This window comes from Hemicordylus capensis, chromosome 1 (genome assembly GCF_027244095.1).
Source record: "Hemicordylus capensis ecotype Gifberg chromosome 1, rHemCap1.1.pri, whole genome shotgun sequence".
Lineage (NCBI taxonomy): Eukaryota > Metazoa > Chordata > Lepidosauria > Squamata > Cordylidae > Hemicordylus > Hemicordylus capensis.
Genome location: NC_069657.1, coordinates 153,004,372 through 153,021,877, shown reverse-complemented (window position 1 = coordinate 153,021,877; position 17,506 = coordinate 153,004,372). Strand labels below are relative to the sequence as shown.

The following is a 17,506-nucleotide window of genomic DNA, read 5'->3' as shown; positions in this document are numbered from 1 at the left end:
ATACAAATTTTGGCTATCAGACTTCTCACTGTAAGATTCCCCTCTAAGCAGCAAATGCAACACTCATGGCTGATTAATACCAGCTGTTTAACAATCTCAGTGAGCTCGTCCTGTTCTCACCACTGCACAATCCAGATAAAACCTATGGGGGGGGGGACCCCACACACCCCGAGAACTGAGGGCATCTCCATACATGAGAGCATCCAATAGCTCAATATGCCCTTTCTCAGGGGACAAAAACACTTATTCAGACTGGTTACAGTATACAGGATTTAGAAAAGCTATAAGCAACAGAGACTATAATGCACCATCAGTGTCTTCTTAACAAAGGAACCTGGCAGGCTGTGCAACTTGGAAGCTTTGTGCCAACAAGCAGAATTATTTATGGCGGGCTGGTGGGAAAGAAAGCTTTGTCAGAAAGCAAGGAGGCCCCTGAGGGTAAGATGAAGACTTTGCAACTAGCATTCAATAAGTTATTCCCTAGATGCATGAATCTCCTGTTGCAGGTCGCTTATGGAAACCAAGCCTGCAGAACACTTCCCGAAATTCAGTTATGAGATCCATGCAAAGAGAAGAAGAGCATCTGTTAAAACAGCAGTTCAGGCTTTCACCCGTGAATGGTGCTGAAATCAGTGCCAGTTTGGACTTATAGTCCACATTCCATGATTTAAGCCATAGGGCTCTGCGAATCGCCACCCCTGCTACCATGGCCCTGGATGACTGCTGAATATTGTCTAAGCTTGAATCGGCCATTAGGGCCGCCGCCTTGGCCAATTTATTAATGCCCTGGCGAAGCTTGGGCTGGTTCGCGGGTACCATTTTAACAAGGTCTTTTGTCCAGAGCAATGAAGCCCTGGCAAAGATGGAGTTAGTGGTAGCTATCCTAATAGCAGAGGCGGTCGCCTCGTGGACTTTCTTGAGTAAGGACTCGCAGCGCCTATCCTCCTGCGTCTTTAACTGTTCTTGCCCCTCAGCCTGTACAACAGCCCCAGACATCAGCTGTGCCACTGGTGGATCGACCCTGGGAATGGCCAACAACTTGGCGATATCAGTAACCACTGAGTAGTGCTTTTTAGGAATGTTACCTATCGATTTGGCGGCTGTGAGGCGTTGCCATTCAGCGCATAACGCCCTCTTAAATAGGGGAGGGAAGGGGACCACTGGACTCACCGCCTCTGATGAGGGAAATACCTGCTGGTCCAAAGTGAAGGTAGCGCCCTCCTGTTCTGGAGGGGTAACATCATTGATGGCATGCTTTGCCTTTGTGAGCAATACCTCAAAATCTGCTGAGGAAAACAATCTGACATTGTTAGGGATCGGGGGGGGGGGCTACTTCCGACAGTTCACCCTCTTCCTTGTCTGAGTCAGGTAACTGTGCCGAGGGCTCCTCAGATGACGAACGCGACCCTACAGGTGAGGAGGGTTGTCTAGGAGGCACATTAGGAGCCGTATTAGGAACTGTATTCGCAGGAATTATGGGCTGCGAAGGAGGAGGCACAGTTGGTACAGGAGGCAAAGTTGGTACAAGGGGGCCCAGTTGTTTGGGTCTCTTATTTTTTCTTGTCGTACTGGAGCCCGAAGAGGACGTGGAGGAGTGTCTGCGCCTCCTTTTATGTCTCTGTGCCAAAGGTCTGGGAAGGAATGCCCCAAGCTCTGATAGGGGTATAGCGCGTCGCCTGGGGCTGGAATCAGGGGAAGAGGAGGATAGCCATTCAGAACCGCACCTGTTGGATCGCCGTCTGTGACCTAACCTAGGTCCAGGTAAGGGCGGCATAGCAGTAGCACCAATGTCATGAGCAGTCTGATTAATGGGGTCTAGAGGAGCGGTAGGATTGCCAGTCACGCCTACCTCAGGAAGCATAGCCACAAATTCCCTCACAAAAAATTCTTTCAACCATTGGGTGGCTTCAGGGGAGAAGGGATCCCTATTAACAGTAACCCCCTGCCCCACTGGAGAAGGTACGCGGGAATGGTCAGGCATTAGTGGTACAGAAGACTGCGCTGCAACTTCCACTTGCAGCCTATTAGCACTCTCCGTTTCGTGCATGATGGTATTATCTGCAACGTTAGCCGGTATATCGCCCACCGGGCACAGGCCTTTCAATTCATTTTTTAATTGCTTTTTGCGAGAGTCCTTAGTTCGGGCGCCATTCCCTGGTACTTTAGACTTGGAGTGGCGGCAAACCGCTTGTATCAAAAGCCGTTCGCTAAGTCTCTTATGTCCCTCCGCCTTTGCTAGGGACTACTTTCTTTTTCTCTTCTTTTTGGCGCCCTGTTCCCCCAGATGCTTTGACTTTTTTGCAGCCTTAGAGGGGACTAGACCCGAAGTAGATGCTACCCCAGCCAGCACCACCGGTGCAGCCATAGAGGGGAGTGCAGCCATAGAGAGGGGAGATTGATCGACCGCCATTTGAGCGGGAATCGGAGCGGCGGAGTGATCTGGCCGCACATTGCCCAGGGGCTGCGGCAATACCGAAGCTTCCGATAGGGACCCCTGAAGCAGTTCTTCGGCGTGCGAAATGTCCATTAGGACGTTAGTAAAAGGTTTAACTTAAGCAAAAACGTTTAAATTTAGAGCCGAATCAATGCCAAAACAAACGAAAAAAGCTATTGTTATGGAACTCACGTTTGTAGCCGAATGCAGAGCTAGCTCTCTTCCCCCCCTCGCACACTTGAAAGGAAGGAGTACAGGCGGATTAAGCAACCGAGAATTGGGCTGCTAAGGATCAGAAATGAGTGATAGAACGATGAATAGAATGAAGCAAAGTACTACTAACGAAGCGCTCTCTCAAAAACCGTCTTGTCCCGAACGAGACAGAACTGGAACTGGGGGCTCACACGCCCACAAAGAGTCACATGATCCAGTTCTGTCTCGGGCATGCGCACTACATAACCCTGTCTGAGGCTCTCCTACCACCGGGGAAACAGCAGTTCAGGCAGCATAAAATGGCCACTAGCCACCTTCCAAGCAGCAAAACCATTTGGATGCAGACAATTGTTATTTTTCAGAGAGTTGAAAAGTGGGATGTCTCAGGTTGAGGTTGTGGCCAGGAGCGCTATTTACCAACTCAATTGATCCAACAACTCCACCCGTTCCTCAGCGAGGATGACCTGAAAACAGTAGTACACCAGCTGGTAACCTCCAGGTTGGACTACTGCAATGTGCTCTGTGTAGGGCTGCCTTTGTATGTAGTTTGGAAACTTTAGTTAGTTCAAAATTCGGCAGCCAGATTGGTCTCTGGGGTATCCTGGAGAGACCATATTATGCCTATACTTATACAGTTGCACTGGCTGCCAATAAACTTTGAGGAAAAGTACAAAGTGCTTTGTACTTGTTATTACCTTTAAAGCCCTGAATGGCTTATTATTATTATTATTATTATTATTATTATTATTAATTTTGATTTTTATACCGCCCTTCCAAAAATGCCTCAGGGCAGTTTACACAGAGAAATAGCAAATAAATAAGATGGATCCCTGTCCCCAAAGGACTCACAATCTAAAAAGAAACATGATAGGCACCAGCAACAGTCACTGGAGATACTGTGCTGGGGGTGGATAGGGCCAGTTACTCTCCCCTTGCTAAATAAAGAGAATCACCACGTTAATATGTGCCTCTTTGCCAAGTTAGCAGGGGTCAGGTCCAGGTTAGGGATCTGCACAAACCGGTTCAGCAGTCCTTTTCCGGACCACCAAACCAGTTCGGAGGTCTGGCCGGTTCAGTGGTGGGGGAGGGGTTACCTTTAAGGAGCAGGGAAGGTGCTCTTCCCCACCCCCCACCGCATTTCCCCCGCCAGCACTGTGCCCAAAATCGCTGGCGCGGGGTGGCAGCTTACACTCTTGCCACCCCGGTCAGCGTCAGATCAGAAGTGGCCAGTGCACGTGCGCATGTCCCTGCTCCTTAAAAGGTACCCCCCGCAGGGATGTGCACAGAACCGGTTTGGAGGCCCTTTATGGGCTTCTGAATCGGTTTGAAGAACCGGCGAGTGCACTTACCCTTCCCGCTGCTTTCCCCCCACTGGGGTCCGTTTTTAAAAAAAAGCCCATTGGGGCATCAGCGTACCTCCCTACCGCCCCGTTGCCCGGATATGACCGGAAGTCTCAGATGCGCCTGCATACACACATGTGCGCGCCCGTGCCAGAACATCAGAGACTTCTGGTCATACCCAGGAAATGGGGGCAACGGGGTGGCAGGAAGGTACGCTGCTGACCCAATGGGCTTTTTTAAAAAAATTGATCCTGGTGGGGGGAAGCGGTGGAGGGGGGGAAGCAGCGGGAGGGGTAAGTGCACCCTCCCCCGCTCTTAAAGCAGTACCCTCACTGCCTTTGAGCTTCCCCACTGTGGTTCCATGCACATCCCCTGCCCCCCCGCCAGCTGTCTGCCAGTTCATGGATATCCCTAGTCCAGGTTACTTGAGGGAGCACCTTTCTCTACAAGATGCCCACTGCTCATTTAGATCATCAGGAGGGATCAGTATTTGGGCATCACCAGTTCATCTAGTGGCAGCCTGGGATAGGGTCTTCTCTGTTGTTGCCCCTAGGTTGTGGAATGCACTCCCCCCACATATGAGGAGATTCTCTTCCTTGGGGTCCTTCGGGAGACCCTAAAGACCCATCTTGTTAGCTTTTAATGATAGTTTTAATTGTAATTTTAATCTGCTTTTAATTGGTTTCTGATTTTAATGGTTACGTATTTCTGATTTTCATGTAAACGGCCCTGTGCCACTTTAGGAAGGGCAGTATATAAATCAAATAAATAAATAAATGTGAACGCAATTGGATTGGTCCACATGATCAACAAACCATGGTTTCTAATCCTCCTGAGTCCGCACATTCTCTCTTCCCTCAACCTCCTGAACTCAAGGGCAGAGCACTGACATAGACATTGTGGTTTGTTAAGCAGTTCTGTAGCTCATCCAAACACAAAGCTGTTTTCAATTGTGCTTCACCACACAAGATTAAACCAGGATGTGAAACCACAACTGAAGCTAGTTTTCATACCTTAGTTTATATATCACAGTTAAACAGCAGCTCTAAGTTCAGATGAACTGAGGTTTAACAAACCTGGGCCCAACTGGAGGAGATAAGGACAAGAAACAGCATATGGGTTCAGGAGGTTTAGAAGCCATGTTAACAACCAAACTACAAACAAACAATGTGCTAACATTTCTACAAGCACTACATGGGATGGTTATTCGACATAGGGAATGCAAGTCATCTTTTGTCTCAAAAAGAGGGAGTGTCCAATCTAATACATTTATTCCTTCTTTGCATAAAACAAGAACAACCAGTCCTTCTTCAATTGCACACTCTCCCCATCACAGGTATTTTTGCTTTGGACAAAACAAAGTGTACTTTCTTATTTCATTTGCTAGTTTCTATACCCCAATCCCAGATGCAAAGGCCTACATATGCATACATTTCTTAGTGCCTACAGGTAGTACTGAAGCCTATTTTATTTATTTAAAATATTTCTATTCTGCACCTCCAGTACAATACTGCTTGGGGTGGCTTTTATTTTATTTATTTATTTATTTTATTTTTGCATTTATATACCGCCTTTCGTTAAAAAGATAACCCCAAGGCGGTTTACAAAAGTTAAAAACATACAATAAAAAGACAATAAAAACATCATGTTAAAAATATAAAAACATAAAAACAGGCATAAAAACAATACAACAAATACAACAAATAAAAACACAAAGAAGCTGCAGTAGAAAACGATCATGTAAAAGCCTGGGTAAAAAGCCAAGTCTTTAAAAGCTTTCTAAAAGCCGTGATGGAGTCCGAGGAACGAATGGCCACTGGGAGAGCATTCCAGAGTCTGGGGGCAGCAACAGAGAAGGCCCTGTCCCGAGTGCACGACAGCCAGGCCTCCCTCATTGTCGGCACCCGGAGCAGGGCCCCCTCAGATGTCCTTGTCAAGCGGGCAGCAACCCGTGGGAGCAGGCGGTCCCTCAGATACCCCGGGCCCAAACCATTTAGGGCTTTAAAGGTCAAAACCAGCACCTTGAATTGGACCCGGAAACGAACCGGCAGCCAGTGCAGCTCTTTCAAAATGGGGGTGATATGTTCCCAACGGGCAGCTCCGGATAAAACCCTCGCTGCCGCGTTTTGCACTAGCTGCAGTTTCCGGATATTCTTCAAGGGCAGCCCCACGTAGAGCGCGTTACAGTAATCCAGCCGCGACGTGACTAAGGCGTGGGTAACCGTGGCCAGATCTGCCTTCTCGAGAAAGGGACGCAGCTGGCGCACCAGCCGAAGCCATGCAAAGGCACCCCTAGCCACCGCCTCCACCTGAGCTTCCAAAAGCAGAGCCGGGTCCAGTAGTACCCCCAAGCTGCGTACTTGCTCCTTCAAGGGGAGTGCAACCCCATCCAGAACCGGTAAAATCTCCTCATCCCGATTGGCTCTCCTACTGACCAACAGTACCTCCGTCTTATCCGGATTCAATTTCAGTTTGTTAGCCCACATCCAACCCATCACGGCCTCCAGCCCCCGATTCAGGACATCCACCGCCTCCCTAGGATCAGATGACAAGGAGAGATAGAGCTGAGTGTCATCCGCATATTGCTGACAACTCAGTCCAAATCTCCGGATGACCTCTCCCAGCGGCTTCATGTAGATGTTAAACAGCATGGGAGACAAGACCGATCCCTGCGGGACCCCACAGGCCAACGGCCACGGGGCCGAGCAGTAGTCCCCCAGCACCACCTTCTGAACCCTCCCCTCAAGAAAGGACCGAAACCACTGCAACGCAGTGCCTCCGATTCCCATACTCGAGAGGCGGCCCAGAAGGATACCATGGTCGATGGTATCGAACGCCGCCGAGAGGTCCAGCAGAACCAACAGGGACGCACTCCCCCTGTCTAGTTCCCGGCGTAGGTCATCCACTAGGGCGACCAAGGCAGTCTCAGTCCCATACCCGGGGCGGAAGCCAGATTGAAAAGGGTCCAGATAATCCGTATCATCCAAGACCCTCTGCAGCTGGGACGCCACCACACGCTCCATCACCTTGCCCAGAAAGGGGAGGTTGGACACAGGTCTATAGTTGTCCAGGCTGGAGGGATCAAGGGAGGGCTTTTTTTAATAGAGGTCTTACCACCGCCTCCTTAAGGCACGATGGCATCCTGCCCTCCCTTAATGAAGCATTAACGATCACCTCCAGCCATCTACCTGTCCCCTCCCTGGCAGCTTTTATTAGCCATGAAGGGCAAGGGTCAAGAGCGCACGAAGTCGCCCGCACACTGCCCAGGATCTTGTCCACATCCTCAGGCCGCAGCAACCGAAAAGAATCCAACACAACGGGACCAGATGGTACCAAAGGCACGTCTGCCGGAACTGCCAAAACTCTGGAGTCCAGGTCAGCACGGATGCAAGCGACTTTATCTGCAAAGCGACAGGCAAACCGATCACAAAGAGCTGTAGATGGCTCCTCCCCCATTGTCTGGGGGGGATGTGTGGAGCAAGGTTTTCACCACACGAAACAGCTCTGTTTGTCTGCACTGAGCAGACGCAATGGAGGCGGAGAAAAAGCATTTCTTCGCCGCCCCCACCGCCACGGCATAGTCCCTAAAATGGGCTCTAGCCCGTGTTCGGTCGGATTCGTGACGACTCTTCTTCCAGCGTCGCTCCAGCCGTCGCCCGAGTTGCTTCATCGCCCTAAGCTCCGAGGAAAACCAAGGAGCCGAACGGGCTCCACCAAGCCGGAGAGGGCGCTTGGGGGCAACCGTGTCAACAGCCCGGGCCATCTCTCCATTCCAGAGATCAACCAAGGCCTCGACAGGGTCACCAGCTCTGGACACTGGAAACTCCCCGAGGGCCGTCTGAAATCCAAGCGGATCCATAAGCCTCCGGGGGCGGACCATCTTAATCGGCCCACCACCCCTGCAGAGGGTAGACGGAGCAGTCAAACTAAACCCCACCAGGTGATGATCTGTCCATGACAAGGGAGTGGTCTCAAATTCCCCCACCTCCAGATCATTTATTTCCCGGTCGGCAAAAACCAGATCCAGAGTGTGTCCCGCCACGTGGGTAGGGCCCGATACCAATTGAGACAGGCCCATGGTTGCCATGGAGGCCATGAAATCCTGAGCCGCACCCACTAGGGGGGCCTCAGCGTGGACATTGAAATCCCCCAAAACAATAAGCCTGGGGGAACCCAAAGCCACCTCCGAGACCACCCCTGCCAGCTCAGGTAGGGAGACTGAAGTGCAGCGGGGTGGTCGGTACACCAGCAGAATCCCCAGCCTATCTCGGAGGCCCACCCTCAAGGACAAACACTCAAAATTCTGAGATTGCCTGACCGGGCACCTGGAAACGGGAAGAGTCTCACGAAAGATGACTGCAACGCCTCCTCCCCGACCCTCGAGGCGGGGCTGCTGCACGATCTGGAAACCTGGAGGACAAAGCTGAGAGAGACCAACCCCGCCCAGCGGATCCAACCAGGTCTCCGTCACGCATACCAGGTCAGCACGCTCATCCACAATCAGATCGTGGATAAGAGATGTTTTTGTGTTAACTGACCTGGCATTCAGCAGCAGCACCCTAATCCTCGAAGGAGTGTTCCCAGAGCTCCCTAGGGTCAGAGGGTTGGGAGAAGGGCTGGAAAAAGGAACAGGCCTCAATTGCCTGGACCGATTTCCCCTGTAACGGCCTGCCGAACTCCCACCACCATACCTCCCTCTGCCCGCTACCCGTGATATTGCCGCCCCCACTCCAGACCCACTTTTTCGCTCCCCCAGGCACATCTCCCCAGAATAAACCACCACGGCTTCTTGGCTTACTAAAAAACCAAGACCAGACTTGCGTGATCTCCTGCTAGCTTCTTGATTGTGGGAAGACAGTTCTTCAGGCAGAAGGAAAAGATCTTCAGGGCCCCAGGCAGCTCACCCCACGGCTGAGAGCCCTTGTGCTCTCGCCCTTCGGCTCACGCCAAGAGGCTCACGCCCCTGGCCCAGCCTGAGCTTTAAAGCCACAGAGTCAGCCCCACAGATGGAACACACCTGAAGAAAGGTAGGGCAGAAGCAGAAACACAGTCACTGCCAGCCCAAGATCTTCCCTCTTCCCTTCTTCAGGCCCTGGCCCAGCCTGAGCTTTAAAGCCACAGAGTCAGCCCCACAGATGGAACACACCTGAAGAAAGGTAGGGCAGAAGCAGAAACACAGTCACTGCCAGCCCAAGATCTTCCCTCTTCCCTTCTTCAGGCCCTGGCCCAGCCTGAGCTTTAAAGCCACAGAGTCAGCCCCACAGATGGAACACACCTGAAGAAAGGTAGGGCAGAAGCAGAAACACAGTCACTGCCAGCCCAAGATCTTCCCTCTTCCCTTCTTCAGGCCCTGGCCCAGCCTGAGCTTTAAAGCCACAGAGTCAGCCCCACAGATGGAACACACCTGAAGAAAGGTAGGGCAGAAGCAGAAACACAGTCACTGCCAGCCCAAGATCTTCCCTCTTCCCTTCCTATTAGGCAATACTAATAAGTGATGTGCCCGGACCGTTCTGGAGGCCATTCTACAGTCCTCCGGACCGGTCCGGACATGGGCGGTCCGGATTTTGGTGGATTGGGGTGGAGGGTTCCTTTAAGGGAGGGGGGGTTTACTTACCCCTCCCGCCGCTTTCCCCCCTCCAGCGCACGTATTTTCTGTGGTAATTGGGTGGCAGGATACCTCCCTTTTGCACTTTGCAGCCATCCAAACAGCGGGAAGAGGGGCGGCAGGGAGGTATCCTGCCGCCCAATTACTACGGAAAGTACGTGCGCTTGATGGGGGAAGCGGTGGGAGGGGTAAGTAAACCCTCTCCCGCCCTTAAAGGAACCCCTCACCCTAGTGCCGGACCACAGCTCCGCGGTTCCGTGCACACCCCTAATACTAATATGGCCTAACAATAAGCAACAGCCTATTATTAGTTAGCATTGTCTATAACAGTAGGCAGTAACCTATTATTAATGACCAACATAATATTAAAAACAATTATGCGCTACGATGTGAAGAATCTTTTCCAGGAGTTAGCAAATCATAACCACCACTTCAAAAACAAGTGCAATAAACACTCCCTGCAGGAATAGGTCAATGACTTTGTTTTCTCTAGGGGGCTTTTGCAAGAGGGGAAGGGTCAAAGTTTATTTCAATGATGCTATAAATACATTCAGTCCAGCCAGAGCAAGCATTCTGCAGAGAGCCACTCCCTAGACTAGCACAGAAATATTTTTTTACCTCCTCTTCTTTGCGAATGTTGCACTGTATAGGGGTCACTTGGGTGGAATCGGTGGATGGAATTTTGGCAGCTAACTCTTGTGCCGCAGCTTTTAATCTCTCAAGTTTGCGAGAAGCAATGACTACATTACAACCTGGAAAACAAAACCCAATGCATTTTAGACAGTAACATAAAGGCTGCATGTGTCTTTTGGTAGGATCAAACACATCTCTTGCTCAGCATTGCTCACCAGTTGGGAAAACCATCCTAGTGACTTCCTTCCTGGACTATCAAGCACTTTCAAAAGTTCTGGAAGTCTAAAAACATCACTAGAAAGTTTCTATAACTTTATATCTGCCTTGTAAATAGTATTCTTTAGCATTCTTTGTGTGGGGAAACCACCTAGCAATTTCTTGAACCAACAGCAGACTAAGACATTAATCTAGTATTGTGGTAACAGCAACAAGAGCAAGATCTTTTTAAAATCCAAAGATCATCACCATCACTTATTGACTTGGATGGAAGTAGGTCACTCCCAACTCCAAGACCAAGGCAGTCTGCCATTTAGAAGTTCCAGAGTGATCACTATTTTGCTCGACTGTGCATACTTATTTCCTAGGAACTACACAGAAACAGTCACACAAACCATTTCAGAAACATGCAAGGAAACCTTACGACGCCACAAAAGTTATACAGTATAGCAGAAACAAAGTGTGGGTTGCCACCCTTGATTTCTGCATATACTGAGTGTCAATTAAAATGACTATATTACAGTACAGAGATAGCATTCAGTGGCACACAAGCTGTCCACTCATAGTTTAAGAATTCATCCATCCTCTACTTCAGAGTACATACAGAACCTTCAGTAGAGCACAAGTCCACTGAATACTTCACCACCTAATAGCAGCATGCACACATCAAACAAGCAAGATTCTGACTTCTCAATATGATCAGCTAACACTAATGTTTATTTACTGACAATATTTGTATACCCCTTTTCAAATATAATATAACTGAACACTACAACCCTTATAGTTTAAAGATTATATTCTAGTTTATTTGGGTCTATATACTAGTTTTAAAGGGGTATACTGTACACAGATTTATAGTTTGAAAAGAGATATATAACTGAAAAGGGGTACACAAATACTGTATGTTGAAAAGCAGTAGATGAGTATTAGAAATATATATATCCAGTTCAAATTCAAGTGCCCAATCACTTTCACTGCAGCTCCGAGTCCAACTATCGATCAGCTATGGACACAGCTTAAAGAATCAGAGTTCACAATTTGCCTTGCGGGAGCTACCATTATATATAATCTATTAACAAGACACATGAGTATTTTAAAAGAATAAGCAAAAGCAGCCACTGAGGACACCACAATAAATAACAGCTTATCAATATACAGTAGAGCGACAATATTCTGCCATGATACAATTGTGGCAAAGGTGTGGGATGGCTGTAGGGAGACTGTGGTCCATTTAGAAATGGATTTTAAATATGAAAAGACATTAGCTCCAGAGCAGGAAAAGCTCAAGAAGATTTGTTTAGGAGAAAAATGTTTTATATGGTTATCTTTTAATAGCATGGCATACACTGGAGATGAACAAATACTTTTGAACTCCACCCCCACCCCGCTTTTAAAAAAGGGGGCACAAGTGTATTCACAGATCTAAGCATGTGTTATTAATTCTTCTGATATTTTTTTAAACTGTTAGTAATGAACACTTGCAAGCCTGATGTGGTGAAGTGTGTTACCTGGTTCAGTGATTTTGCCAATGCTAGTCAACAGAATTATCAGATCAGTCCATTGCATATCCCAACCCTTCTGACAGGAAAATCAGGTTCTACTGTTCAGAAGTGCACCAAAACTCTGCAAAACCAGTCTAGAAACCTCAAATGGGTAGGGGACATGAAAAGCAGGATACCTGTTGTGACTTAATTGGGTTCTGATTTTACAGTGCTGGTGACAGCAGCATAATCCTATGATTTGGCTCCCACACCCAAGTTTTTTGCAGATGATTCTCTTTCTGGCCTCTGCACCTAGTCGTCAGTCCTTTGAAAGAACATATTTTATTTTCATTGAAGCAAACTCCTGGATCACTCCCTCTTTCTCTAGATATATTTTTATTTAGTATTTGTCCTATACCACCTGATACATAATTTCATATATACATATTTGCTCTCTTCCTCTTCTTTAACCATTTTTTGGTCTCCACACCCATAATCCTTTTTAAGAATCCTTTTGCCATCTCACTCTTTTGCCTTCTTAACTAGTACCTTTTAATTCTGAAGCTACTTGCATGGAGGAGGAACCTCCTTGCCTGTTCTTTCCTTCAACTTGAGCAGGAGTCCTCCCGCAGGGCTCTTACGTCTGCAACGTTTTCCTGCCAAGTAGAAATTCAGCAGGCCAAGCAGCCCCTTGAAAACCTATGCTATTGCAACCCCTTGAGAATAGGGAAAGCTGCACCCGTTGAACTTCTACTAGAGCCTTTAAAGCCATCGGAGCACCGCCAGGACTAGACAAGAGACAGACTGCGTTTTGGCAGCACCCCTTCCTTTCCCTTCATCCATCCCCCTTTCTGATCTCCCCCTGGGGTAGTGGGGAAGCGCCTGTCCCCAACACTGCGGCTCCCCAAGTTTTCACTGGCTGCCATTTCCCTTCCGACTCGTCTTTGCGCACCCAGCTGCAGGAGCTCAGCAGTGATGGCCTTGCCGATGCCGGTGCCCCCGCCAGTCACGATGGCCACACGGCTGCGAAACAGTCCGGCTGCGAAGACCTGTCCGCCGCCCCCACAAGCAGCAGCAGCAGCTGCAGTCGCCATCTTAGCTCCACCTCCTCGCGATCCAAAGTCTGCTGCCATCGGGAGTTCTCCAGGGTCCCCTCAAGCCACGTGACCGACCTGCCTCCTAGCCCCACCCCCTAGCCCCACCCCCTTTTCCTCCTAAACCAGCCCAGGCTACCCCACCAACAGCAGCAACGAAAGCTGCCGCAATAGCGGCGTTGATATTGGTACAGCCGCCACGCCTCCCTTGCAAGCCGAGGGGACGGACGGGCAGCCCGATCCCAGGGCAGCCCAATGGGATGCGAGGAGGATGGGATCTCCTTCCTCTCCTATTGCGTGGGGGTTTCTGAGGGGGCAGCTTTATTTTCCCCTGCAACACAAAAAGTCTATCCCAGGCGGCCCCGCCTGCTTCCACCTCTCCCACCGTCTTTAGTCTACTACTACATTACATTTTGAGGAGTCGTTTCTCTTCTATCAGAGAGCCCCCAGGCAGCCAACCGAGAGCGGGGAGCGAGCAGCCTTTCTCCTACTACTATAGTGTTTCGATATGGGGAGAAATGATGAGAAGGTGGACTTGGATCATAATGTTGTCTTTCCAAGAAGCATCGATTCCCCCCCACCTATCGACCCACTGACGGCCGCTTCTGCTGTCTATTGAGGAGGAGGGACACCCTCGTTCCGTCAAATTCTGCACGACAGCAAGGCACAACCCCCTGCTTTTTACATGAGATCAGCTTAAACGCCCAACCCAACCCAACCCTTTCTCGTGGAAGCAGACTCCCCACCCTGTTCTTCATCTCCTTTGCAGAGGGTCCACTCGGATGCGGAGGGAGAAGAGGAGGCTCCTGTTTCCTTGTTGCATTGACCTCGCCGGCCGGTGTACAGACTGATTGAGGAACCAGAGACACATCCTGTCTTCCCACCCACGTTCCCAGCTGAGGGACAGAGCAGCATCCATTCTGTCCTCTAGCTTCAAGGAATGGATCAAGGCAGAGGCGGTTTCCCTCTCCTGATGCTGCATGCAGGCCTCTTTGATCTTCACAGGTAAGCATGAGTTTGATTAAAATGGATTTCTATGATCTGGCATTAGGGAACCGTGCAAATCCATTTCCTCCCTTTCTTTCTTTTTCTCCCCCTCCCCGCCCTTAAACTAAAGCAGGTATAAACCAGATGTTGCTCTATTTTGTAAATGCGGCTGCGGTTTGCAAACACATGTGGGGAGTGATGGCTCCAAGGTAAGTAGCTGCGGGTGAATCTTTTTGTAGAGAGAGCTTATCATCAGATTTAATATTTCCGATGCAATTAATTATTTTCCTTATATTTTCCACACTGATGTCCAAAGAGAAAGGAGCTCAGTGTGTTAACAAAACACGAGGATTCTTGGGGTTCTATGCAGTGATGTGCGTTTTCAAGAAAAAATTGAATTAGAATTTTTTTCTGAAACATTTTCTGATACCCTTAATTTGACTGGGTTCCAATTTAGAATGTTTCTTTAATTTATGTTAAACTATTTAAAAACTTAATATAGAAAGCAATGGTAACCTTACATGCTGTATAAATATCTCCAGAATGTTTGCAGTCATTGGAAATGGTTGTACTGAAATACTCAATTAGGAAAATAAATAAATCACCCCAGAGCCCAACCTCCTATGCACAGTTAACTGGGAGTAGGTCCTATTGAACACAGGGGGACGTAACTATAGGATTGTGCTTTAAATGTTATAGTCAAAGCTTTACTTGGAAATTTTTACTGGTAAATATTTCAAGATATGACAACTCAGTTGGAAATACTTCCCTGTATGATTTTTTTTTTAATGAAGGCACTGAAAACTTAACATATTTGACACTCCTGAAGAGCTGTGCACTGAATACATGCATGTTTCCTAGGGATTGCTATTTAAGCAAAAGTTAATTTATAGTTTGAAATTGCCCAATTGCATAGAATTGAATTTTAGAGGTGGAAGGGACGTTGGAAGTCTTCTGGTTCAAACATTGTGATCAATGTAAGAAGTGATATTGTACCAATTCATTATGTTGCAAACTAATTTTATGAAAAATGCATTTTTAGAATTGGGGGTGGGAGTGTGAAAAAATAGCATTGGGTAACTTTCTGTTACTGGGGTTTTTTTTCCTCCTGTAAAAAATTTCCACTTGAGTTGATTATATCCATTTCCAGAGGGGAAACTCTGTAATCTGCTACAGAAAAAATGTACATTAGAGAGTCTGATGGCATCCTAACACTCACAAATTTGTTACTGCACAAAAATGTTATGGGTTGGAGCCCACTAGGAATGTGTACAAAATCGGATTTGCCAGTTCAGCTTGAATCTGGACTGGATTTGAGCTGACCCAGCCCAGTTCGTTTTTGCCCTGGTCAAGCCAGACTCAGTTTGGCAGTGGCAGCACTTATAAGTAGCTATTTACTTCTCTCCTGCCCCCTCTACCATTAGGATAGCCCTCTTTACTGGTTAAGGGGAATCCTCACCAGATTCCCCATTACCAGTAGAGTTCTAAACCAGCTCAGTTCAAACCAGGCCTAATTCAGTTTGAATTAGGACCAGCTGAGGCCAATCCGGTTCAACTTCGAACCTGTGAAGCCCGGCTCGAACCGAGCTGGCTCGCACACCCCTAGAGCCCACTTCATCCAATGTGGATTTATATTCAAGTTTGGAATTATTAGGGGCCCACAACTGGGAAATCTATCTGGTGTATAAGATCTTTTGTCAACATGCATGCATCACCAGGATATTCCCTTTTGCAGTTGAGAAATTCTGTAGGTGAGAGAAGCGGGCAACGGTCCCACCATCTGCTTGTGAGCAAATGTCCATGTGGAAAATTTTGCACACCCAGTTTTGTGGAGTTCTTATTACTGTTTTTAAATCTCCCCCACCAATAAATGGTCATTCTGCTTCTATAGTGGGTGGGAACTATCCATAGCAGCAAATGAAATGCGTGCTATTAATACTTTCCCTCATGTGCCCAGACTTATTAAACTATTTCTTAAGTCTGTCAGTGAAATAAGAGGAATTTATTCCTCCTGCATTAGATTGTAACACTTTGTAGCAGGAAATTAACAACACATTCCAGTGCCCTTCCAGGCTTTAATTGTGGGGACCCTTTACACAAGTACTCAACCTATCTGGGTGCTGCTTTGTCTGTGAGCAGTTCAGGTGTGGCTGGCATAGGGGTCCGTCTCAGCCATGAAAGCCACACTGCCAGGATGGTATTCCAGCACCAATTCCACAGGAAAGAGCCATATTGTCGGCAGATGGGGGCAAAACAAATGTGATGATAGCTACAGGTATATCACTTGCCTTTGTAAGCATTCTATGTGAAGCTTGTCATACATGAGTCCAAGGGCATAACTATAATAGGGCAAGGGGAGACAGTTGTCTGGAGGCCCACTGCCTTTGGGGGGCCCCCAGAGGCAAGTCACATGACTGACCCCCAGCCGCGCACCCACCTGGGCTTCCTTCAGTTGTATTCATCCTCCGAAACTGATGTGAGTGTTAAGACCTGGAGCTACCAGAACGGCATGTCTTTCTCTAGTACCATTAAATGACTTGCATCATCCACAATTTATGAAACCTTTATAAAATAATTTAGGATGATGTTCTATTGTGGCACATAGCTGATATATACATATATAACACTATGCTTTTTGTTACCACTATTCAGCCTCATTTAAGATTTCTTTACTTCATGAGCTGAGCTTCAGTGATGGGGGGCCCATTTTAAAATCTTGTCTCTGGGCCCACTCCAACCTTACTATGCCCCTGCATGAGTCAGCCATGATTTGCTAGAGTTAGCATACTAGTGTGATGCACCCATTCAAGCCACCATTAGCTGGTGTACTAACTCTATGCCCAAGTAAGCCCACCTCACATGGAAAGTGTGTTTATTTGGCAGAGGATGTGTCCTACCCATGGCCACCATCAGGTCTGTTTTGATCAACATTATCCCAGCCACATGGGAGCTGCTCACAGAAAAGGGACTCCTATGTGGTTGCTATCGCTCCCTGCATAGCTGTGACAGCACTGGGCCTCTGCTTTATCGATACAATTTCTTTCAAAAGCCTTGTCTCTGAGTCTGTTACTTCTCTGGGGTATCCTAACACTGACATTTGCCTATGTCCAGGCTGTGGGCCATCTTTATTCATACTTGCAGATTCAGATTTACGCTAAACTCCTCAAAACGTATCCAGATGCACATGTGGCTAATATACATGTGTGTGAGCAAGAGTGGTAACAGTATGCACTAGGTATTCTAAAGTCATCACAGACTTTTCAGAGTAACCATGAGTTACTTTTCAGAGCCCCCCACCCCCCGTGTTTGTCTGGATGGTCCTTAAATAGCCCAATTTTCAACATACTTATACAGAAGTAAGTCCCACTAAAAAAGTATGCTGAAAATTGTATTCTACAAATTTAGCCCCACTGAAATCAATGGAACTGAATAAGTGTTAATAGTCCAATTTTAAACATAACACTTAATCAGTTTAATTGATTTCAATGAGGCTAAATTCATA

The 17,506-nt window shown here is 47.8% G+C and overlaps 2 protein-coding genes across 9 annotated transcripts in view; one reads left to right on the top strand and one right to left on the bottom strand.

Annotated features, from left to right (window-relative positions):
- The window catches only part of PECR (peroxisomal trans-2-enoyl-CoA reductase), a 33,355-nt gene extending 20,255 nt beyond the window's left edge, over nucleotides 1-13,100 (bottom strand). For 2 of the 3 annotated variants that reach the window (XR_008317026.1, XM_053299961.1), the window contains exons 1-2: nucleotides 12,876-13,100; nucleotides 10,212-10,345 (exon numbers count right to left, since the gene is read on the bottom strand). Coding sequence is in view for 2 of the 3 variants with exons in the window: in XM_053299961.1 (XP_053155936.1) it covers nucleotides 10,212-10,345; nucleotides 12,876-13,056 (315 nt within the window). In the remaining variant the exon portion in view is untranslated. Of the gene's footprint in view, nucleotides 1-10,211; nucleotides 10,346-12,472; nucleotides 12,852-12,875 lie in introns of those variants that run through there. The other variant, XM_053299962.1, reaches the window with a different exon arrangement.
- TMEM169 (transmembrane protein 169) overlaps nucleotides 1-17,506 on the top strand; it is a 60,222-nt gene that overhangs the window by 25,487 nt on the left and 17,229 nt on the right. For 2 of the 6 annotated variants that reach the window (XM_053299984.1, XM_053299963.1), the window contains exon 1: nucleotides 13,130-14,022. The gene's annotated coding sequence lies outside the window, so the exon portion shown is untranslated. Of the gene's footprint in view, nucleotides 1-13,129; nucleotides 14,023-14,134; nucleotides 14,214-17,506 lie in introns of those variants that run through there. The other 4 variants (XM_053299975.1, XM_053299968.1, XM_053299991.1 and 1 more) reach the window with 4 other exon arrangements.